Source organism: Myodes glareolus, chromosome 26 (assembly GCF_982192425.1).
Source record: "Myodes glareolus chromosome 26, mMyoGla1.1, whole genome shotgun sequence".
Lineage (NCBI taxonomy): Eukaryota > Metazoa > Chordata > Mammalia > Rodentia > Cricetidae > Myodes > Myodes glareolus.
This window is the reverse complement of record NC_142051.1, coordinates 4,825,942-4,850,356: the sequence shown is the minus strand read 5'-3', so window position 1 is coordinate 4,850,356 and position 24,415 is coordinate 4,825,942. Positions and strand designations below refer to the sequence as shown.

Sequence of the window (24,415 nt, the reverse complement as noted above, 5' to 3'; positions counted from 1 at the left end):
ATATTTCATATTTCAAAATGTATGTTTTATCAAGATCTTTATCATTAGTTTCCCCTGAGCGACATCTGAATGCATATACCAGGTATATTTCAATGCTGTGGCTACAAAGATTAATAAGGCCTAGCTGAGATCTAGGGAGGAAGCAGGTAAGGATGCCAATGGATGACACACAAGAGGCTACAGTTGTCGTCAGGGATGCTGTAACCGTGAGACATGGCTTCCCAGAGTCCTGGATATCAACGAGTGACGTGAATTTGCCTTGGAAATGGGAGGGCATAGAAAGGAAGGACAGAGATGAGGGCTGGGTGTGGGAAGGAAGTTGTGTCTACATTCTAGAGGTGTTGCTGAACACTGTGATTGGCTGTTCTAGGGGAGAGCTAAGGGACAGAGTGCTTGCCCAGCATGTGTGAGGCCCTAGATTCAATTTGTAGCACCACATAGAGAAAACCCCACAAAACCAGGTCTGTGGTTTTACACACACACACACACACACACACACACACACACACACACACACACACACACACATTTATGTCTGTGTGTATATAGCCATGTATGCTTATATATAATATGTATATGAAAATTTGTTGATTTTGTTTAGAAATAAAGTGAAATTTGAGAGCACTTGAGAAAATTTTTGTTACCAAAGAAGCCCCTTCTTTTCCTCTTTCTTCTTTGATGAGCTCTCTCAAAGCAAGTTGAAGCAAGGCAAACTCCTCCTTCCAAACACGCTTCGGTACCGTGGCATAATTTCAAAGAGTTCCCCTTTCCCAGTTAGTTAACCGCATTTCCACAGAGGGGACAAATCTTCTCTGTCAATGTAATATCCTAACAGGACTCCTGCTGTTTGGCTCTTGTATCTTGCCGTGGCAGCTGTGAACGTGTATACCGTTGATTGTTAATATGTGATATAAACCCGACTGAGCATGCCCACTAATTGGTTTGAGAGCTAGGTATAGACAATGCTGTCTTACAGTGGCCTGTGTGGATAGGCCCAGTCCCGGGGTTAATTCTGCTTGACAGAGCCTCGGCGGCTTCTCGAGAGTAATTACCAACAGCAGTTTCCCACAGCCAGACCAGCGGCTTCAAAGGCTTCTGGATTTACAGCCAGAGTTAACCTGTATCTGAAACCTAATGTTCCCACAAGGAACCGTTTCTTCTTCCTCCTTATTAAGGGTTTGGGGTTACTGAGTTCATTTGCCCTGTGCTACTTCATGTTAAGGAATTGAAAATCTTTAATAATAGAGTAAAAGGCATAATTATGGACCAGATTTTTTTTTGTATCACTCCATAATACTATTGAAGAAAGATTATCTGTGAAGAAAGATTGGATATTTTGAAAAATAAAATCCCTTCTCTGAAAAGCTGACTTTGAAAGCTATTTTTCCTGCTATGTAATCTGAATTAATATATGCATTCAACTGAATGGTTGACATAAATACAGCCTTACATTTAAGGAAATGGTTTTATTTCTTGCTCATTATATGGAAATCTGTGACTGCTGCACCTCACCACCTCAAACCTTTCACAGTTTTTATATTAATTTTTTTCTTTGTTTGTTTTTCAGATCAGAAACCAAATATGACTCTGGTTCAGGTATGTTTACATTAATAATTCTGAGTGATTTTTTTTACATTATTCTCTGAAAAGTGATTCAATACATCTAGAACCGTTTTGATTTTAAATGAATGACAATCTCTTTTCAAAATACGAGCCCCACCTCAAAGCAGGGCTATGGGCTGCTTCAAGTCACAGTTGAGAAGTTCACTTCAGGCTCGTTCACAGTTTTGAACTAAGCAGTAAATGTTGTGCATCTTCCGGGTACCCATGCTCACGCTCACAGCAGTGATGTATGTGAGATACACTTTGTAGATGCACAGAGCGTCTTAGATAGTTGAAGAGTCTCTGAAAATGATTGGGGGACGTGGATACATAGAGATGGGAACTCGTCTGTGACGTAGGCTGCCTTTATGGGGGTGCTGATGGAGGTTAAAGCTGTCCTAAGCTATTGTTTTCTATCTAGTGAGACAGAACTCGCCTCTTACCGCAGTGCTGCCAGTCCCAGGAATGTTTTCTTGTCATTAAGCACGGATGTAGTTACATCATCCTTGGGATTGGCTGTTATCTTTTACCTCTTGCTGGGTACTGCAGAGTTCCTGATATTAAATTAAAGCACGGTCTCATTTTGGGTACCAAGGAATTATGCCCTTTGATGTTAATGTATCAACATTAGTTTTCAGTTCTAAGAGATAATAATTTGCAGGAAAAATGACATAACTTGTTGGATTTCAGAGGCACAGTCTGACTCGTGAGTTCCGCTGCATCTTCGTCTAAAGTGTGCTTGCTTGTTGAGCACAGGGAATACAGTGGCTGTGAATTCCTTGACAAGTGCCACAGAGCTAGCTTGCCTTTCTTTCTTGTGAGCCTGGTTGTCCTTGTGGGTGCAGCTTCATGAGCTTCTCTAGTTTGGAGGGACCCTCACCTCAGCTAATGAAGTCTGCAGATTTGACCTAACAAATTCACCCAATTAAATACCAGGATGCCGCCACTCTGCCTAGTCAGAGCTCTGGGCTTCTGATCACGTGTGCCACTAATGTTACAGGTAGATATTTCTGGTTAAAAAAACAAAATAATAACAATATGGAGACTAACACTGAGATGTCATAGAAACAACTGCTTGACTCTTTTATTACACAAACAGGGTGAAAACATTTTAATAGTTGAAATCTCTGAGTATAAAAATAAATAAATTGATGAAGTATAAATTCTTTACACAAAAGCTACATGCCTTAACAATCCTGTCAGTCAATCACCAGGTCCATAAGATAATTCCTGTTACTTATTGGTTATATAATTTAGTTCTCTAAAAATCCAAAACCAAAACAAACAAAAAAAACCAGGCAAGCTGGTGTTAAAAGTACAAGACCTGGAACGCGGCTTTTAAAAATGAAAAAGTCCACTCGCTTCATTGTGAAGGGGAAAGCTGGGAATAGTGCACAAAACTGAAATATTAGGCTGCTATTGTCAAAGTCAAATAATTTATGTTAAGATTTTTAATCCAAATTAAAGTGTGCTGCTAAGTCGGTGCACAGAAGGCTAGTGTGTGCGTGGGACAGCTCCAACATCTGCGCAGGCTCACGCTTCACCGCGCTGACCTCCGGCCTCTGGCCACAGTCACAGCGCTTTTCCTCTTTTCTTCAGTTTCTGGTTGTGGGTTGTTTTTTGGTTTTTTTTTTTTTTTTTTTTTTTTTTTTTTTTTTTTTTTTAGAATGGCTATCTGAAACAATGCCTGGATATCTTTGAAAACTACAATTAGAAATGCTTAAGATCTATGGGAAATATGAATTAAAAGTTTATTTGTACTTTGATTTTGCATTCAACTATAGAGTAAATTTAGATGTTTTCAAATTAAGAAGTAAGTAATTCCCTTCTAAACTCACCACTGATGAGGAATCAGACAAAGGAAACCTGGCGTTAATTCATTGGTATTTTATATCATGCAAATTTTATCATGACTTATATCATGAATAAGATAACATATTGGAACAATTAAATGTATGACTTTATTAGGTTCAGATTCTTTGTTGTTCATCAAATACAAAAGTTGTCTAATGTTGTACACAGTTTGACAAACTAAGCTTTTTAGCTGAAGAATGGTGCCACTCTTACTAAAGAAAAGTAAACATTAAATATGACGATCAATAACTAGCTATAGAGGAATGGATATTAAAGTATATGCTTGTGTATACAAACATATTTTACAAATATACGTATACATGCATACAATTATTTGTTAAGGAAAGTATCTGGTTTATGCATTGAGCTTACTGCACATCTGTCATTTGTATAGAGAGTTTCTGGCTGTTCAGTAAGATTTAGGAGAAAGGAAGGTTTTCATTGCCATCACAGTTGAAAAAAATCAGTTATTGAGTACACATCAAATAAGCAATCAAAAAATAATAGTCTCGCTAATATTTTTTTATAAAAACAAAGCCTACAGTTAGCCTTCTGCTAATTTTTAAATGTGGTGTGTGTGTGTGTGTGTGTGTGTGTGTATGAGTGTGTATGAGTGTCTGTGTCTGTGTAGGCCAGGGGATAATTTTTACTTGATTAAAGGCATGCACCACTATGTCTAGCCTCATTTCTCTGACTGAGAGCTTGCCAAGTAAGCTGGATTGATGTCCAACAATTTCAAGGACCCTATTATCTCCAAGTCTAGGCTGCTGTGATGTGGTTACAAGCATTTACAAACATATGCCACCATGCCTAGCTTTTTTTTTTTTTTAATATGTAGGTTCTGGAGATCAAACTCAAGTCTTCATGTTTGTAAGGCAAGAACTTTACTGACTGGACAATTTTCTTAGCTTCATAAATTAATTTTTAAAATTAAGAATTTATGTAATTTATGTGTATGTGTGCCTGCATGAGATTATGTACACCATATGTGTGCAGTGCCTGTAGAAGCCAGAAGAGGGTGTTGGGTCTCCCCAAACTTGAGTTACAGGCAGTTGAGAGCTGCTGTGTAGGTGCTGGGAACCAAACTTGGGTCCTTTGCAAGAGTAATAAATTCTCTTGACCACTATGCCATTTTTCCTGTCCCCCCCCCCAATTTTTTATACTGAAAATTTCAATCGTACTTAAAAGTAGGGGTATGGTGTTCCTCAAGGAGCGCCACATAACTGTCATTGAAATTTTACTATTATTAATAATTTTGCTTTTGTCATCATAATGTTTTAAGGGACAGTACATTTTATGTGGTATTTAAAAAATGCAAATTGTTTTGCCCTGCTGAGTGGAGGGTAAGTAAGTTTTCAGGATTTTTGCTGCTGTAGAAGTTTGAGCCACACGTGGGTTATCAGTCAGAGGATTGCATCATTGAGTGTTCACACTCAGGTAGCAACTGAAATTTTTCTTCTGGTAAGTCATCTAATGAGGAAACCCTGCAGCCGGAGCAGGGGCGCTGAGTTCATTCTAATCTGAGAATCACAGAAACGTCCTGTCTTCATGATGAATCTGGATGAGATTTGAGCTCCTGTTTCTCTCTGTGACTTCTACTTACCGAGTTTTACACTGATTTAAAAATGTGTTCTGTTGATTTATGACTCACTGACTTGAAGTTTGGCTTTGCCAGTTGAGAAGAATGAGCTGGCCTTCTTTCTAAAGAAACTTGAAAGTTTTTATGAGTTCCTAGTTGCTGTCTCTGGCCTAAGAGCTCGCTGACTTGGAGATCTTACTAAAGAGAGTCAAACAGACTTCCTTTTATGTTCAGAAGAAGCAAGAAGCTGTGCTTGTCACCTCACCACCCAGGCAGGGACGTAAGTGGATGCTGGAGGAAGTCGAGCATTGAGTTTAATGCAGTGATCAAACACGACTGTCTACCGAGTCTCAGGAGAAACACACTATGAAAGGCGGGGAGCTGGAGCATATTGCACGATAGGCTTTCTAAACAGAGCTCTGAGGTCAGTGCGTGGATGCAAAACAGTGAAATAAAGGACTCTGGCTTTGCTCTCTGTCATCTGGATGGGGAGGATGGGAAACCAATGTGGACAGAGCTCAAGTCTGAGCTTTGCTGGAGTAAAGCTTGGCACCTTCGGAAAATCCGTTCACCCTTTCAGCCCACAAACCCAAACCATTTTTCTAGACAAAGGCTCCTAGAGAGTTAGAAATAAAATGGGAAGCACGATGTTCTGAATATAGCTCTTAGCAGAAGCGCCAGGGAACTGAGCGGAGAGAAACTAGGGTGAGGGCTTGAAAAGACCCAGGTCTCCAGTGAGACTGTGGAACTTGTGTGTCATCCAAGCCCTTGCAAAATAACTGCAAAAACACATGGGTTTTATTCTTTTCTAAATTCTAGGGGCAATGCAAAGATGTAGTTTGAATTTACTAATCAGCAATGGGGTATTGCTATTTTCTATCTAAATTCTGGTGGCTACAAATGAATGTAGCCCTCTGCTGAAGCCCGCCTACAGCCTCATGCTGCAGTTTTACATCTCAGGTGATGTTCAGGTGAAAAGCGAAGTACCAAGGTAAAAGGTAGAGTTTCAAGGCCCATAACCATTCCAAACAGAGTTTTCTCCAGAAAGCGAATAAGCTCATGCTTAGTGCTGGCTGCTCCTGCACTTCTTGGAATAGCTGTCTAAACAATAGCGGTAAGGAAATAGGCTCAGAGGACACGGCGTCTTAGAGGCATAAGATTTCATGAAAGCAAATTATGGAGGATTAAGAAACCTAATGAGCGTGGTTTAGTGTGGAGAGCAGAAGCGGGGAGTGCTCTGTTAACCAAAGGCTGAGCATAGAAGGCTAGGAGGTCCTCAGCGCCGCATAATCAAAGGCACGAGAGAAGATAATTATCCTGAAGGCTGAAAAGAATGCAAGGAACAAAAAGCAGCTAGTGTCACTTTTATGATCTATAGTTAAAAGGAATCTCCACACTAGGGCAAGGAAATCAAAGCACAGAATCGGTTGATGCCCAAAGGCACCGAGTGCTGCGTGGGTTGTTACGAGAGGCCGTAAGCTAGAGAGACGGAGAGCTTGGACAGAGCAGAGATGGAGTTTAAACCTGCAAGCAAATTAAGCAATTTCCCCTTCTCCAGAGATGCTAATAAGGAAAATATTTTCCATTCTCGTATGATTACATTGACAATACATTTAAGCTTTAAATTTTTGTGATTTAAATTTCTTATTTTAATGACAATGAAGAAAAAGGAAATAAAATATGAATCTCTCTGTATGAATATTGAAATCCATATTTGGACATCATTCAACAGAAACAAGAAAAATACTGGCTATTCAACAATTCATTTATTCAACATATATTTCTGGGCATGCTATGTCCCAGATGTTGAGGTAGCAGCTGGGAACACGGTAGACACAATTCCTTCTCTCATAGAATCTTACAGTGCTTGGTCCATTGTATGAATTCCCTGGATTTCTCTGTGCTTTTAGCAGAGAAGGGCTAACAAGACTAATTTTAGATCCAGATGGTGACTTAGAAACTCTGATATTTAAGGTTGAGCTAATATATTTTAAGTTTAGACAAATTCACTTTTCTTTACATTGTTCAATTTCTAAGTGTTTCCTACTCAGCTTTTATGAGGACAGCCTGACGGTGCTAAAGTCTGTGTCAGAGTGATGTACACAAACGTGGTCACCACGCAAGGGTATCGGAGTGACATACACAACCCATGGTCACCAAGCAAGGGTAATTGGAAGATAGCAGGAATGAATATTGATAAGTTCTGCCCCGGGCATTCCTTCATCTGCTTCTCCTGTTGCAGGCTGGTGTGAGAGGTCATGTTGCCCTTGAACAACCTTCTGGTTGTGAGAAGCAAGCGTAGTACATCATTGTTTGTCTTTCATGAACGAAGCGAAGGCAGGAAACCCCACAGCACAGGCCAAGTGCTAGACTTTCTCAGAAGTAAAGTCGTCTTATTTCTAGCACTTTTTCATTGGTCTTTTGGCTTTTGTGTTTGCTGCTAGAGCACAAATTTAAAATTTGTAATATCTTCTTTATTTTTTACTTCTTTAGAATTAAGTCCTATAAAGCTGTGGATTCCCTCCCTTGAATTACAGCTGACTCCTAGGAGTCATGGTCTTCTTAAAACACTGCAGTTTTGGTTTCGTATAGGTGTCCTGCTCCTCCTCTCTAAGGAGCACAGTTGAGATACACAGCACAGAGGATGTGCAGCAGCGGGCGTGGCTAGGAGTCCATAACTAAACCACGGCATGAAACACGTCCTACTCTTCTTTTGGTTTTTGGTTTTGTGAGGCAGGGTTTTACGGTGTAGCCCTGACTATCCTAGAACTCACTATCTAGATCAGCCTGGCCTCGAACTCACAAAGATCCCTTGCCTCTGCCTCCTGAGTGCTGGGGTTAAAGCATGTGCCATCACTGCCTGGCACACATCCTACTCTTAAGTCAGTTATTTTATAAAATATTTAAGGGGTTACAGTGATGACTGTATTGGTGAAATCGATCCAGCTTTTTCTTACTTCTTTTTTAATATTTATTTTATTATTTTTAATATTTATTTATTATGTATACAATATTCTGTCTACATGTATGCCTGCAGGCCAGAAGAGGGCATCAGACCTCATTACAGATGGTTGTGAGCCACCATGTGGTTGCTGGGAATTGAACTCAGGACCTTTGAAAGAGCAGGCAATGCTCTGAACGACTGAGCCATCTCTCCAGCCCCATCTTTATTTCTCATTGTTAGGAAACCTAATAACTTTAGCTGTGATGTTCATGGTAATGGTGAAAATATTTGCATAGTACTTTACCATTAAAAGCATTTTCATAAATCTTAATAAGTTTTATACATTCTCCTGGGCCATGCTCATCAGTGAAGGAAGCAGAGGTGCAGAAAGTTATGCAACTTACTTAAGGTCACACAAGTATTTGTAGATTCTAGTAGTTATGGCTGAGTAGTATAAGTTTGGGTACATGTTGGCACATATATGGCTGTCAGTGATGTGGTTGTGCTTATGATCTATTAGTTTTCAGAACTCTGGCCCAGAGTAATGCTCTCAAAGTGTTGGAACAGTACATAGATCTATGTTTTTACTCCAGTTTCTGCTTGGACTTGTGTCATAGTTAGGGTTTCTAAGTGCTGTGAAAAAACACCATTGACAATGACAACTCTTATAAAGAATGACATTTATTTGTACTAGCTTAGAGTTCAGAGATTCAGTCCATTACCATCATGGTGGGACATGGCAGTGTGCAGGCAGACATGGTACTGGAGAAGGAGCTGAGAGTCCTACATCTTACAGGAACAGGAAGTGAACTGAGACACTGGGTGGTATCTTGAGCATATATTGGAACTCAAAGCCTGCCTCTACAGTGACACACTTCCTTCAACAAGGCCGCACCTACTCCAACAAGGCCGCACCTACTCCAACAAGGCCACACCTCCTATAGTGCCACTTCCTTTGAGGAACATTTTCTTTCAAAGCCCCATATTTTACTCCCTGGCCCCCAATAGCTTCTAGTCCTATCATAATGCAAAAATGTATTCAGTCCAACTTCAAAAGTCCCCATAGCTTATAATAGTCTTAAACTTATCTAAAAGTCTAAAGTTCAAAGTTTCTTCTGAGATTCCTACAATCTCTTGTGTATAATCACTTGTAAAATCAAAATCAAAAAGCAGATTGCATACTTCCAACATGTATTGGTACAGGATATGTATTGACATTCCAAAATGGAGGGAAGGGGGCATGGTGAGGAAACACTGGACCAAAGCAAGACTGAAAACCAGCTGGGCATACAGACTCCAAACTCTGCATCTCCATGTCTGATGTCAAAGTGCTCCTCAAGTCTCCAGCTCCCTCCAGCTTTGGTGACTGCAGCACACTTCTGTCTCTCTGTTGACTGTAACACACTTCTGTCTCTGTTGACTGTAACACACTTCTCTCTCTGTTGACTGTAACACACTTCTTTCTCTCTGTTGACTGTAACACACTTCTGTCTGTGTTGACTGTAACACACTTCTCTCTCTGTTGACTATAACACACTTCTCTCTCTGTTGACTGTAACACACTTCTGTCTCTCTGTTGACTGTAACACACTTCTGTCTCTCTGTTGACTGTAACACACTTCTCTCTCTGTTGACTGTAACACACTTCTGTCTCTGTTGACTGTAACACACTTCTGTCTCTGTTGACTGTAACACACTTCTCTCTCTGTTGACTGTAACACACTTCTGTCTCTGTTGACTGTAACACACTTCTGTCTCTGTTGACTGTAACACACTTCTCTCTCTGTTGACTGTAACACACTTCTCTCTCTGTTGACTATAACACACTTCTCTCTCTGTTGACTGTAACACACTTCTGTCTCTCTGTTGACTGTAACACACTTCTCTCTCTGTTGACTGTAACACACTTCTCTCTCTGTTGACTGTAACACACTTCTTTCTCTGTTGACTGTAACACACTTCTTTCTCTCTGTTGACTGTAACACACTTCTTTCTCTCTGTTGACTGTAACACACTTCTTTCTCTCTGGCTGGTTCCACTGCCTGTTAGCCGCTCTCCTTGGCAAGTATGCCATGACTCTGGCATCTCCAACACCTTGGAGTCCTCAGGGTAACTGAGGCTTCAATTTCGCAGATTCCCATAGTGGTCTCTCTAGGCCTCTGTTCAGGAACATCCCTTACACAAGCCCTGGCCTCAGTACCTTTCCTTAGCCTTGAAGGGAGATTCCATAATGCCTTTTTTCTATCCTTGACTCTAAAGCCAGAACCATGTGGCTTTCAGCTGCCAAGTTCTGCTGCTTGCTGAGGCTGGAACATGGCCCCCATTTTCAGTTACATCTTCACCAGCTTTCTGGTTTTGATAGTTACCTTCACTGCCTAAGCTTGGCAGTCCTTGAACTTGCTCTGTAGACCAAACTGGCCTCAAACTTGGAGATCTGCTAGCCTCTGCCTTCTGAGTGCTGGTATTAAAGGTGTGTATTACTACATCTGGATCTAAGCTTTTCTTTCATTTTTATCTTAGAAGTCGGAAAAAATTAGTTGGGTGGGATTTTGCCCTGAGGTCACCACTCCCTTATTTCATTTCTTAATCTGTGTATCTCATTGAACACCAAAGTTAGCTCCATTCCACTTTCTGGTGTTCCTTTCTACTCAAATCTTGTTCACCTTGCTCCTTTCCATTATAAATCTTCTTTAGAGTTAACACTAGTAACCACACAACAGAGTCTATACTAGGATGTTTTGAGATTTCCTCTGCCAAGAGAATTAATCCAAAACTCTTCACTTTAATCTCATGCAATTTTTTTGTACAAGGGCAAAAAGCAGCTATATTCTTCACCAAAATATCACAAGAACAATTTCTAGGCAGCATACTAAAATTCTTCTTTTCTGAAACCTCTTGAGCCAGCCCCACACAGTTCAAATCACTCTTAGCCCCACTGTCTTTCATGCTTCTACTGTATGGACTGTAAAACAGCACTTAAAGCATCCACTGCTTTCCTAACCCAAACTCCCAATGCCCGTATTATTCCAAACAAAAACTTGGTCTGGCCTGTTGCAATACCCACTCCTAGTATCAACTTCTGTCTTAGGGTTTCTATTGCTGTGAAGAGACACCATGACCATAGTAACTCTTGTAAAGGAAAACATTTAACTGTGGTGGCTCCCTTACAGTTCAGAGGTTCTGTCCATTATCATGGTGGGACATAGTGGCGTGCAGGTGGACATGGTGCTGGAGAGGTAACTGAGAGTCCTACATCTTACAGGCAACGGGAAGTGAACTGAGACACTGGGCAGTGTCTTGAGTATATATGAGACCTTAAAACCTGCCTCCACAGTGACACCCTTCCCCCAATAAGACCACACCTACTAATGGCACCATTCCTTTGGTGGTCACTTTCTTTCAAACCACCACAACATGTACGACAGGGGAAGACCTGCAACACTACTTACTTTCAATAGACCTTACAATCGCATTGAAGAAATGATATCCATAGGTTCAAGGCAACATGGTTGATTTTCACAATGGAATTCTGGGAGAATCTTTAGAAAGGGAAATAAAGCGTAAAAGTCTTCAAGATAAAAATAGAACATTTTAAATAGCCATTTAGGGTCAAGTACAAAGACCCAGCAGCAAGTATATTTCAGGATGAATAAGTAAATCACCCACCAGAACTAGAGAATTTTGTTGAAATAAATTTTATTACAGATCATGGGGCAAAGAATAAAGAATTTGGGTGTAATTCTGTAGATAACAATAGCATTTGGTAATGTTGACTTTGTATGTACTAAGTTTTTAATGATTACTAGCTTATTTAATTTGAATAGATCAGATATTATTAGTCCAGGTATGTTGATTATTTACTGTGGGTCAGTCAGCTAGTGATAGACGTGGGTTAGAGCTCAAGTGGTTTAATTTCACAGTTTACAATATAATGCTCTCTATAAATTTAGAGACTCAGAGTTGATGTGGTAAGAATTTGTCATATATTTACTTGCATTCCCCACCTGCATATCACAATTCTGTTCACACTGCACATGGCTTTTGACGTTTTCCTAACTTGAAAGGTATTTAGATTTGGTAGTCTACTGAGGAATGAATTTTGAAAGTGATATTGGCCAGGTGGTGGTGGCGCACGCCTTTAATCCCAGTACTCTGGAGGCAGAGGCAGGCAGCATCTCTATGAGTTCGAAGCCAGCCTGGTCTACCGGAGCGAGTAACAGGACAGGCTCCAAAGCTACAGAGAAACCCTGTCTCGAAAGACAAAGACAAAAACAAAAACAAAAAAACAAAACAAAAGAAGTGATACTGAATTGAGTTTTCTACCTATAAATTATCCCACCAGTGTGAAGTTACTTGCACAGGATATGTATAGAGAAGTACTTGAGACTAAACTGGTTCCATAGAAATAGGTGTCACTTGTTCTTTGAATTCATCTTAAAATACAGGTGACTTCAGTTTCTGTAGGGAGTGCAAATACTTGCCTTAGAGTGGAAACCATTGTCCAAGTCAATCACTGATGTGGCCATTTTCTTAAGGAAACAGAACAAAGAACATTGCTGGAACATTCCTATCCTGGACACATCTTGTCCATTCCTGGGCAGAAATAGGCTGCATCATCCTGTGGCTCTAGAAACTCTGGAGTAACATGTTTCTTGGTTGTAAGAATAAGAGTCTAGAAACTTGTTCTAGTATGAAAAGGGTTAACTTATTAATGAACAAGAATATGTAAAAGAAGCTATGCATTATTTTTGTCTATAATATTAAAACACTCTGTTACATGTTTTAAAAATACTCTTTTAGGTCTTGCTTTGTTTCAGACATGGTTTCACTGTAGCTCAGCGTTGGCTCTCTTCTTGCTTCTGCCTCCCAAGTGTGGGCTACAGCCGTACGTTGTACTACATTCTGCCAGGTCCATCCATCCTCCCTCCCTCCCTCCCTCCCTCCCTCCCTCCCTCCCTCCCTCCCTCCCTTCCTTCTCTATGCTGGAGTTCTAGCTGTATTTGCCAGGCAAATGCCCTGCCACTGAACTCTATATTCAGCCAGACTTTTAAAGCTTTTTATGTGTAAATAGCTTCCCTTTTTCTTTTCTGTCATGTATTGCACTACAAAAAAAGAACTTGTTATTGGAGTTTTTTGGGGAACTGGAGAGATGGCTCGATGCTTAAGTATGCTTTCTGCCCTTGCAGAGGACCCAAGTGCCATTCCCAGCACCCGAGGTTCACAGCTGCCTGCAACTCCAGCTCCAGGAGACCTGATCCCCTTTTCTGGCTTCTGTGGGCACCCGCACTCATATACACATACCCTGGCACACATAGACATAATTAAAAATGATAAAAAGAAATCTTTTATAAAAAGTATTTTCTATTTTTTTTAAATTCATTTCCCAATTTCTCATTTCAGGGACTAAATATGAACAAATTTTGAATAAATTACTGCTTGACAATCACTGGTTTTATGATTTTTAAATTTATATATAGAAGAGATTCACATACTGTTTCTTAAAAACATGAGTGGACGAAGAGATGGTATTTTTTTCTTGAGACAGGGTTGCTCCGTGTAGCCCTGGCTGTCCCAGAACTCACTCTGTAGACCAGGCTGGCCTTGAACTCAGAGATCCACCTGCCTCTGCCCCTGAGTGCTGGGATTAAAGAAATGCGCCACCACCACTCAGTTTATGGGAATCTGTAATGCATTATACTTCGTGACTTGATTTAAGTCAGTGTTAATCTACATACTTGTTTTCTCAATTACATAAGAATTAATTCAATGTATTTTTCATCACAACTTACCTTTTGGTCATCAGTTTTTCTTGCGATATTGTCAGGACATGTGCCTTTCACTGATTTATTTATTAGAAAGTCTGAGTTTTGTTGACATTCTGTCTGCTAGGATACTCATTTTCCTCATTGTGTGCTTATAGAGAACTGCATGGCTAGATCTTAGAATTGTCCATTGTTGCTAAAACGTGTTCTCAGTAGAGTTATCATATTTACAAAACAATAGACAGAAGATGTATTTGAATACAAAAATTTCCCCCAGAGCTTAAGAATTGTATTAAATTCAGTCATGATGAATTGCCATTATTTTCTCAAATTTTTCTTTGTAATAGTGTTGCGCCTTTATGTAACTTAAGAATTTGTAAGCTACCAAGTACAGGCATGAGAACCACAGAGGTGACTTTATGTATGCGCTGTGATGTTTTGGAAAAAGAAGTGTTCCCAAGTGCAGTGACCTAAAAGGAGACGTGGCTGTCAAGTGAAAGCTTCTCAAATTGGATGTTTGAATTACAGGTTCGGTTCCATGTGGACTTGAACATAAGTTAGGTCAAGGTTTCTGCATTGCCTTAGCTAGCTGTGAATTGCTTTAGACTTATTTGATATCTAACAAAAGTAACTCTTAGAAAAAAAATTATATTGCTAGTTCGATATTCTTACAAGATTAAACATAAAGAATGTTGCCTCTCTCTGCTGTTTGTTTCGTAATTCACAAAACCAGACAGATAGTTTGTTATTTTGTACCTGTTTGCTTATCCCTAAGGAGGCAGGAGTCCTCTTCCAATACCTGGTTAATTATACAGATGATTTAGCAGTTGTTTCTATGATAGTTACAATGACAATATTTTAGCTCGTCTAAACTCTCTCCTGGAATGGATGTTGCTAAAGCAAAGCTGAGGGATGGCAGAAGTGGAGGTGCTTAGTCAGGATGCTCTCAGTATCTTCACATCTGTCACCATGGCGACCTTATTGTCCACTGCTTGGTCAGGGTGCTTTTCAGCATCTCCACCGCAGCTTCATTGTTCCCAACATGGGCTCTGTACATTTTAAAGACACAGATAAAAACTGCAGTATTAAACACGGTAATTTTACTCTGTTTTAACTTAGTTTCTCTGAAAATAGTCTTGTGTGGTTTTTCAAAATATGTATTTGTCTTGATGTTGTGGGATCGTGTATAAAATTGGCTGGTAGCAACTTTTCCATTTTATTTTTCTTACTGCTAGATTTATGATTTCCCCCTAGGCATTAATTTCCTTAAGCATGTTTTTCTAACTCATGTGACTCATATGATGTGTGCTGCATCACAATTCAAGTCATCGAATTGTGGTAGCAAAACATTGAAGGCTTCTGTATTTATCTTTTATCTGAGTTTGTTACTGAGGCAGTAGGATGGCTTTATATAGAATGATCGGAAACAGGAAACCTGTGGTTTAGAAAATGTCTTCATCTACTTTAAATAGCTTAGTGGGGGAATCTGGTAAAACGGACATGATTAATGACTGAAGATTAAAATATTTTCACATTCTGTTTTTAATGACCACTATCTTGTTTCTGCCCTAAAATTTACAGCTAGTAAAATATTACAGGAAAAATATATCAATTACCATCCACTTGAAGTTGTTTAACCTTATCAAATTGTGCCTGTTTTTTAGTCAAAAAGCATAAATTAGGAGTGAATTTCAACTCAAATGCAGCTTTTGTGATATCTTTAATATATTCATTAAAGTGTTAAGATTTATTAGGTTTAGCATAAAGGGCCTGAGATTATTGTTTTAAATTAGGCAGTGTGTGATTTTAAAACGTTCCTTTCACATCCAAGCAGATCATCATCACGTGAAAACAGGCCAGAAGGAGTCTCTTGTGCCTAACTAGGCAGCAGTGGTCTATCTCCGAGTGCTGGGCGCTCGCCTGCTGGCTCCAGCTGCTCTGCCTGTTTAATCCCAGATAATGATGTGTATTCCTTCTCTGTCATATTCACCTAGAGGAAGTCTTTCCTAATCCCTCATTTTTCTTCTTCACTGAGGTTATGTGTAAATACTACATAAAATGGCCAAAGGAAGGAAGTCTGTTTTGTCTAAAGATAACCATTCATCTTAGACAGGTACATCAGCCTGGCTTTGAAAGTGTGGTAATCGGGGGTGGTTTGCCGGGAGGGAGGGAATGGATAAGACGAATGTCAAAGTATGTCTCAGGCCACAGGAACTGGCAGTGAGACTCTCTCTCTCTGCTGGTGCCCACCTTACACCGTCTCATCACGTCTTGCTTTCTCTGTCCTGGCAGAGTATTTCTGCAACAGCCTGGACTGATTTCTGGCAGGTACGGGAAGATAATTGTCACTCTGCTATCTTCAGTTTTCTGATGAGTGTTACAGTGATTTATCAGCCCAGTTGAGGGAAGAGAAAGCGCTAGTTTCTCTCCCTTTCTCTGTTTTTAAAGGTGGGAAAATAACAATGCACAACCCAAAACTCTTTTGGCCTCATTTATTTCTGATTCATCTTCTTTTTACAGAACATAGGTTTTAAGTACAATACAGTGAACTTGACCTTATTTGTGTGAGCAGCCTAAATTTATAAAAAAGATAAGAGAAAATTGAACCAGAAATCAATAAACATTTCCAAAGTTTAAACAAATTGGGAATCATAGAAATATGAGTGGTACCAACCATTAAATGACAGCCCAAAAATTTAGGGCTTCAAGATTATAGTTAGACAAAGTTCAAATGTTAGTAATGGGAACAGAATTTGATGCAAGTTTTTTCTGAAAAGCAATTTGATGATTGTTTAATACAGAAATTCTAATTTCAGAAACTTTATAGAGAAAATATAAGGGCAAATGTGAAAGAATGTCTATAAAACACAATCACAGAAAAAGAAAAGAAGGAAAGAAAGAGGAAGGGAGAGAAGGAAGAGAGCAGAGGGAATCTAAATATTCCAAATCTCCATGATAGGGGCAAGTCACTATATTTTCTCTATGAAGAATTAAAAAAAAATCCGCAAAAAAAACCACACCAAAACGTTAATGGTGGTTACTTCAATGAAGTAAGATTATGGTGGCTTTATTATCTTTCTTATAGTTTCTTATAATCTTGTGGTTTAATTTACAAAAGCAGTCATTGCATTTATAAGCAGAAAAAAGAGGAAATATTCTATGTAGCCTTCCCTAATGTCCAGTCTCCACCACATATTCCCTTGGCAAAGGAAGAGTGTTTTCTGCCCAGTGACTTTGAGAATGTTCCGGTTGTTCCATGGGGTGCTGCCTGGAAACATTGGCGCTCGTGATGATGGAAAGAAGGAAGATGGTTTACATGGGCTTCCCATCAAGTGAGCAGTGATAGGAATTGTTACCCTGGGCAATGAGAAGCTTACCTTAACTGAAATGTGGAAGCCAGGAGAAGAGCAAGACCCTGCTACAAACAGGAACCTGAAGTTCCGACACTCATGACCGTGTCTGATGGCTTTTCTCATGGTGATTCTACTGAATATTCTCCTGGACAGCTAAAACATGGCTTTGTTGAAAGGGAGGCTAGACTGAATTTTTCTCCAGAAAATGGGAACAAGTGATCAGTTGGGTGTTGTTCAGAAACCACTGTTAGTTAGATGAAGCTACCATGAACATGCTTCCCCTAGAAGGCTCTAACCTGTGACTTTGTAAATGTAGCCTTGAGCGTACGGCCTCTCTCTTCTGACTCTGCCCTTTGCTCATAGTTCATGGAAGTGGGTGTCACTTCTCGCCCTGGCTGGTATGTGACATACAGACACTCTCAAAGAGGCGGATGGGTTCTTTTTTCAAAAGTTTGCTTGTAAGTTCAAATATTTTGAGCTTAGAATATATTTTATTATGCAGAAATAGCAGTCTTCACGGCCAGTTTCCCAGGGTTAGAACCTAAACTGTACTTGATAGAACATAATAGTTTTCAGTAGACAGTTTATTGAGAATGTCAGGTTGGGATGACAAGAATCGGTTTCCCATTTGTGGGAGGGAAAGGGCCTTCACTCCGCTCCAAACTTGCCGGGAGTTTGGAGCAGTGTTTAAAGTGATTGGTACGGGATTTGCACCAGCTGTTAAGCAGCCGAGGCCTGACAACGAATGTGGCGGAGACAGAGGAAGCCAGCGTTCTGGGAGAGTTATCAACAGTGCTATGTCAGTTGCATATGAAAGATCATGAAAGGTTGGATTAGAAAGATAATTTGAGCTAAGTGCTAAAAGAAAATGGGAGTGGATCCCAGGGATCCACAGCCGGGGGAGGAGAGGATAATCGGAGACCAGGAGTAGAGCGTCTCCAGCGATTTCCAGCAGTGGTGGGCCCATTGCCTGCACCTGGATTGACTTAAACCCACTCTGTCCAACCCTTACTCTGCCTGCTAGGTCCTACTCATTTGAACAGTTTTTCTCAGTCCTATTCACATGTCAGAATGACCTAATGAACTTTTAAAATAATGTAGGTCCCTGGACTTGTTGGTGACCCTTATCTCAAAGTCTCTGGTGTTGGAGCTTTGCCGTGTGAAACTTTAAAAGGCCTCCGAGTGACTCCAGTGTGTATCTAGAGGGACTGTGGCTGGAAACTCTCGGACGTGATCACAGATGTGTGGAGACTCTGGTCTGGTTCATTCACTGTTTTCCCTGCTTCCACAGGGAGTGGCTCCTACTAGACATTCAGTGAACATTTGCTTGAACTCAAGAATGAATCAAAGAACAGAGAGGGATGGAGTTAATTAGTCTCTCATTCCATGGATTATAGTTCAGCAACAGGTCACATTTGTGGCGAGTCTCCTTCTGACCTTGTCCCAGTTCAGACAACTGGCCTTCTGTGTGATTCCTCCCAGCCCCCTTTTGGTACTCCATGTCTCCTGGGGCCTCTCTTCTCAGTCCTTGTTGTCAAGAACCTGTCAAGAACTGAGATCACAAGCCTGAGTCATTTTCCACAGCCCAGGATGTTGCTCCTGAATCTCAGACCAGAAGCCGATGGTTTTAAGTTTGATTGGCAATCTGGTCTCTCTGACGCCGCACTTCCCAGACGCGTGCTGTTTCTGCTGTTTCAGAGCGGCCCTGGCTGCCCTGCTGCTCCAGAACTAGCTGTGGTTGGTAAGTGGATAGGAAGATTCAGGAAGTCTTCATTTTCCTCCCCAGTGCTAGGGATCATATCCTTGTCTGTGTTAGGTAAGAGCCCTCACTGACTGTTTCCTCCCAACGCAATTCACATCATTTTTGTCCCGTTTATTCCTTGCCTTTTTTGTTGTTTTGAAATATGTGCATTAACAGCCCTTACAGTGAGAATTATCAGGGGTTTTCTTCTGATTGTTTCTAGTAACTTTTGTTCTTATAAAACCACAGCTCTGTTATATGTAAAAGGACATCAAAGGTCGTGTGTTTGTGAATACTGCACTTATTAAAATGTCCCCTCGTGTGCTAGTTGATGCTTTTAGAGTTGATCGTACTATTGTTCTGGTCATCAGGATTTGTGTCATCCCTGCTTTTCCTGTATTTACCTGGTGGAGTTTGCTATTTTTATATTTTAACCTCCTGTTGTCATTTTACGACAGTTCATGTGAGCTTCTTATAAAGTAATATTACTGATTTTTTTATATTTTTTACTCAGTATGAGATTCTGTGTATACAAATATACAGTTTTCTATTAATTTAAACTGTTCATTTTTATTTTAGAGGAAGAGTTCCTGAAGGTATCTGCCATCTTCCCTTCGATTTGTTTGCTCTCCTTGATTTTCATATATGCTTGTATTTATCTGTTTAGAAAGGACTTGCACACCATACAGATACTCTAAGATATGAAAGTCACGAGCCAGCGAGAAGTGTCTCACAGAGCTTACACTGTGCTTTCATGCTGGTATCTGTTTACTGTATTCATACTGCTTTGCTTTTTGATTCACTGGGAAAAGAAATGGGAACAGTTTGTACCACTAGATCCCAAGTTTGGAGATTTCAGGTGTGCGCCACCAGACTTGACTCTCTTTTTATATATAGACATTTATTTCTGAAACTTCCCACTTGCTTTTGCTATATCCATAAGTTTTGGTGTGTTTTCATTATCACTTGTCTGAGATTTAATAAAATTTTTTTTATTCTTTAGGGGCATGCCATTTTTACATATTTATGAGTTTTCTGGGCTTTCTTCTGTTTCTGACTTCCGGTTTCATGTGGTCGTAGTTGAGGGTGCTTGGTGAGAGCTGTATCACAAATGCTGTGGTAGGAAGAGCAGCTGAGTGGTAAAATGTCCTTCTGGGTTTTCTTTCCCTTGCCTTTTCCGGGGTGGTGTGGTGAGACTGCACCCTTTCCTCTTCTTTTGGCCTCAGCTTCTAGTAGAGTTTTAAGCTTATCTGCAAGGTAAATATTTACTTCTTGAGGGCCAGGAGATACTGTGGTAAATAATCAGGAGAGTTTACACTGTCTCTGTAGTGAAACCAGGAAAGAAACATGGCGGCAGTTGATAAGAACGATGGTGGAAACGGAAAGACTGGAAGGACCCAGATGCTAACATAGTGAGTGTGGGAGGAGGCAGTAATCTAGATTGGGATTTAGAGAGATCCCACTGAGTGAGCATGGTATTTGAGCTAAGTTCTAAAGTGTGAGAACTGAACTATATACCGAACTTGGGTATTCTACGCACAAACACTTGGATTGGAGAAACAGGAAGACGGCTTCCAGGTGGCTGAAGAGCACTGGACATGCAGGATCGGCTGGGATGTGTAGGCGGGGCTGGTGAGGTAAGGCGGACCCAACTCCCCATGTTTCTTGAACTGAATGTGTTAAGCAGTGAAACCTAGTTTTGCATTTGTGTCCTTACCGCCCAGTGTTTACCATGGAATATTCCCCTAGAGCCTAACAGCACCTCAGCAGCAGAGTTAAGTGTCGCTCCATCTCTCCAGCTTTATTAGGGAAAGGTCACCATGTCTGGGAGCAGCAAAAGAAGCAACTCATGTAGAGTGTAGCCTGTTGAGGTAGGCCTTCAGCACAGCCGTATGATGGTGAGTTTAGGGTGCTGTACACAGTAGGCACAGAGGAGCAGGAACCAGCAGAATTCACATTAACCAGGACCTTCCAGACTTTTGTGTCTGGAAGCCAAGAACCTACCAAAGACAACGACAAAACAGGAAGAAAGAAAAGCTTCACGTCTAGTGACAAGCCCACCCCACACTAGCTGAAAGTTTGCATTGGATATAGAGAGCGGACATAGGAGAAATTATGCTGCGTTTTCAGGAATAGCAGTAAATTGATTTCTTTCCTTTTCTATCTTTCTTCTAATATGGACATTAAAGGAGGCAGCTGCAGGTTCGTGGCAGCGAGGGGCTTCGGGGGACGGGGAAGTGGCGTTCTTCTTCCAGCTGCCGTTGTTCACAACACTTTTGACAGTTAAAATACATCACACATTCTCTTGTCCTCGCAATGTAAACATTTACTGTTTTAAGTGGACTATAGAAGCAAACCAAAATAGAAGGATGCCGACTGATATTTCAGAGGTGAAGCTGAGCCCTAGACTAAATTAAATAAAAGTAATTTGCCATTCAATTCATAGTTACATATTATACAATTCACAGTGTTTGTCCCTGGGAACGATTAAACAGAGGGTTCCACTGCTGGCTCTATTTTTACAACCTGTTAGGAGAAAGAAATTTAATATAGAACAGACAAAATTTTGAATTAGAATTGTTAGGAAAAAACTGGAACTAGATTAAGGTCAAGGTGGCTTTCTTAGTGTTGATTATGGACTTAGAACTTGTCTAAAGCCCATACAACACTGCCGGCTCTCATTCTCTGTTGTGAATTTCCCTAGCAAACCCCGACTCTCCTCCTGTTTCCACGCCTCTCATCTGTGCGTTACCATCAGTTCCAAGTCTTCACCTTCAGCTTTTACAGCTGTTTTTTCAAATATATAATTTGAAGAATAAGAATTTTCAAAACGACTTAAAACTGAGTCCCAAGAGTAATCTTAAGATTACAAAGTGCCTGTCCACATTTTTAGTGAGCAGGGAATTTTGATTAAGATCCTAGATGTTTCGAATGTGGCGGTCTATCGAACGCCATGCCATGTGGGAAAGTGGGTTTCTCAAGTTAGTTTTATTCAGAAAGGAAAGATTACAAATGAAAACACATCCAAGTTTTTTTTTTTTCAATTTCCTGTTTTGCCTAAGCTTTTCCTGTACAGCGCACACACCCATCAAACTCCTTCCCAGTGACCGTGCCTCACTAGATCACTTTTGTGAGTATTCAGGAGATTTTCATCTTATGAGTCATAAAATTCTTTTATTCCCTGAAGAACGGAATTCCACATCTTTGCAGTTTCGCCTAGATTCCTTGACGGTGTTCCTTCCTAACTGACTCTGTTCTTAGGGCCTGGGAAATGGGTCACAGATTAACTCTTGTTCTTCAAGAAGGTTGGAAAATTAATCTCCCTTGTCATTTTCTTCGGAAATGCTCTCAAACGGTCAAGCTGTTTCGCCGTGACAGAGCGCCTTCTCCTGTGCTGAGGCTGGCCCTGCGTTTGCTCTGTCTGTGCTGACTTGGGCTGTTTGTCGAGAACCCATAGATTCCATTCTCGATCATATTCTGTGTCCCATTTAAAAGGAAATCCAGAAAAACAATCATCTGGCGGACTATGACTTCCAGATTTCAGGAAATATTGACAGTTTCTTACTGTTTTTTGTGTTTTCATCATGGATTGTCTCGGCTTGACCACCCTCTGAGCTGCAACAGAAAGAGTCCGGTATAGCATTAAGAGCAAGGACTTGAAGGCAGTATTTGATAGGACACAGTAAAGAGATCTCATGAAAGACTCACACTCTCTGAACCCAGTCTCTTCCCCTGAGAAGGAGAACAAGAAGATTTATATCTATAAATATGCATGTAGTTTGCAATATATAACTATATGTAAAATATAAAACATTTTATAATTATATGTGTATAGTATAATATGCATAACTATAGAGTTATGTAGGACATTTGATGTCATCTAACCAATGTCAACAAAGCACCCCTTGACAATCAATGGTCCTCAGCATGGCCTGCCATCTATAATTTCTGTTTCAGTCTCTCTCAAACTCATGACTATAGGAATTTTTTTTTTTGGATTCTAGTTGTACTTAGGAAGTTTTTTGTTTTTTTTTTAATTAAATTATAAAAGTTTCCATTTCAGCCCCTCCTCCCAACACCCTCCCACTCCCCCAACTCCCTCTCCTCCTCCCTCTCCATCCCCTAGAGCAGCCAGGGTTTCCTGTCCTGTGGGAAGTTCAAGTTCCTCCCCCCTCCCTCCAGGTCCAGGGAAGGTGAGAGTCCAAATAGACTGGAGCGCCAAAATCCAGTATATGCAGAGGAAGCAAGTCCCAGTGTCATTGTCAATGGCTTTTCAGAAAGGCTCCGGGCCAGCCACATTCAGAGAATCTGGTTGGATCACGTCCTCGTTCAGTCCCAGTCCAACAGGCCTTGGTGAACTCTCCTTAGATCAGTCCCCTTGTATCAGTGGGTGCTCGCATCTCTCGCAGTCCTGATTACTTTTTTTATTTTCTTCATCCTTCTGCTCCTCATTTGGACCGTGGAGTGCTCAGTTCGGTGTTCCAATATGGGTCTCCGTCTGTATCGCCATCCAACGTCGGATGAAGGTTTCCTCTGCCCTTGCCTTCTTTGCTCACGTTCTCTTTCCTTCTGCCTCTCATTTGGACCTAGGGAGCTAGGTCCAGTGTTCCAACGTGGGTCTCTGCCTCCATCTCCATCCATCGCCAGATGAGGGCATGTCACCATAGAACCCTCATCTGACTATAGGAATTTTTGCAAGAACTGTTTGAATGCAATTCTTCTTAGTGGCTGAAGGGACTGTAGAGTAGTATCGTAGATCACAATGGTGAGATATTGGCTATCGTGGACCATGGGAGGAGCTACAAACACTAAGAGCAAAGATTGGTATACCACTTGGAGTTGGACCCAGTCTTCTGATTCCCATTGGAAGCAGCTCTGTGGCCGAGCCGACCCCGTTCCTGATACAGTCAGCCTCCTCTTGCTTTTGTCTTCTTGTTCCCTCAGCAGAGGCTGGGTGTGCACATTCATCTTCTGAAAGCCTATCCAGTTTTTAATTATTTTACTAACTAGTTCTGAGCCTAAGCGAGCCCAATCATTATGATCTAAAGAGCCTAACAGATAAAGAATTGATCAAAATAAATAGATAAGAGATCTCTGATATGAAAGACAATATTGGAATATTTTACCGTATACTGAAAGAAAGTCAAGATAGAGTAAGATCTAAATACAAAACAAAGCAAAATTCCTTCATAAAATTGTACAAAGGAGTCAGCAGGGATGGGAAGGAAAGGTTATTAAGGAGAGAGGATTATGATCCAACACATGTGTATATATATACAATTATAAAAACAAAAGAACCCTGAGTTCAATCCCTGGAACCCACTGATTTTTTTCTTCTCTCTCAGCAGCCATTATATGCCTGTAACTTTTTATCTAGGACTGGGGCCTTGTAAGGTTCCCCAGTCCACACTGCCATGGTGGTGTCATGTGCTGGTCTTATTTAGGTTTCCACATTGTTGAGGTCTCATGTGTACAGCTTCTGCCATTTATAGAAGACACTGTCAGGCAGCATCCTGGTCCCCTGGTTCTGCAGTGTTTCCTAAGCTGTAGGTCCAGGTTGCCATGAACGTATCAGTGGGT

General features: G+C 40.7%; 1 protein-coding gene across 2 annotated transcripts in view; it reads left to right on the top strand.

The window, feature by feature from the left end:
* The window catches only part of Msrb3 (methionine sulfoxide reductase B3), a 122,841-nt gene that overhangs the window by 72,278 nt on the left and 26,148 nt on the right, over positions 1 to 24,415 (top strand). The window contains exons 5-6 of one of the 2 annotated variants that reach the window (XM_087902202.1): positions 1,568 to 1,596; positions 13,166 to 13,368. In XM_087902202.1, coding sequence (XP_087758328.1) covers positions 1,568 to 1,596; positions 13,166 to 13,353 — 217 coding nt within the window. In that variant the 3' untranslated portion in view covers positions 13,354 to 13,368. Of the gene's footprint in view, positions 1 to 1,567; positions 1,597 to 13,165; positions 13,369 to 24,415 lie in introns of those variants that run through there. The other variant, XM_087902201.1, reaches the window with a different exon arrangement.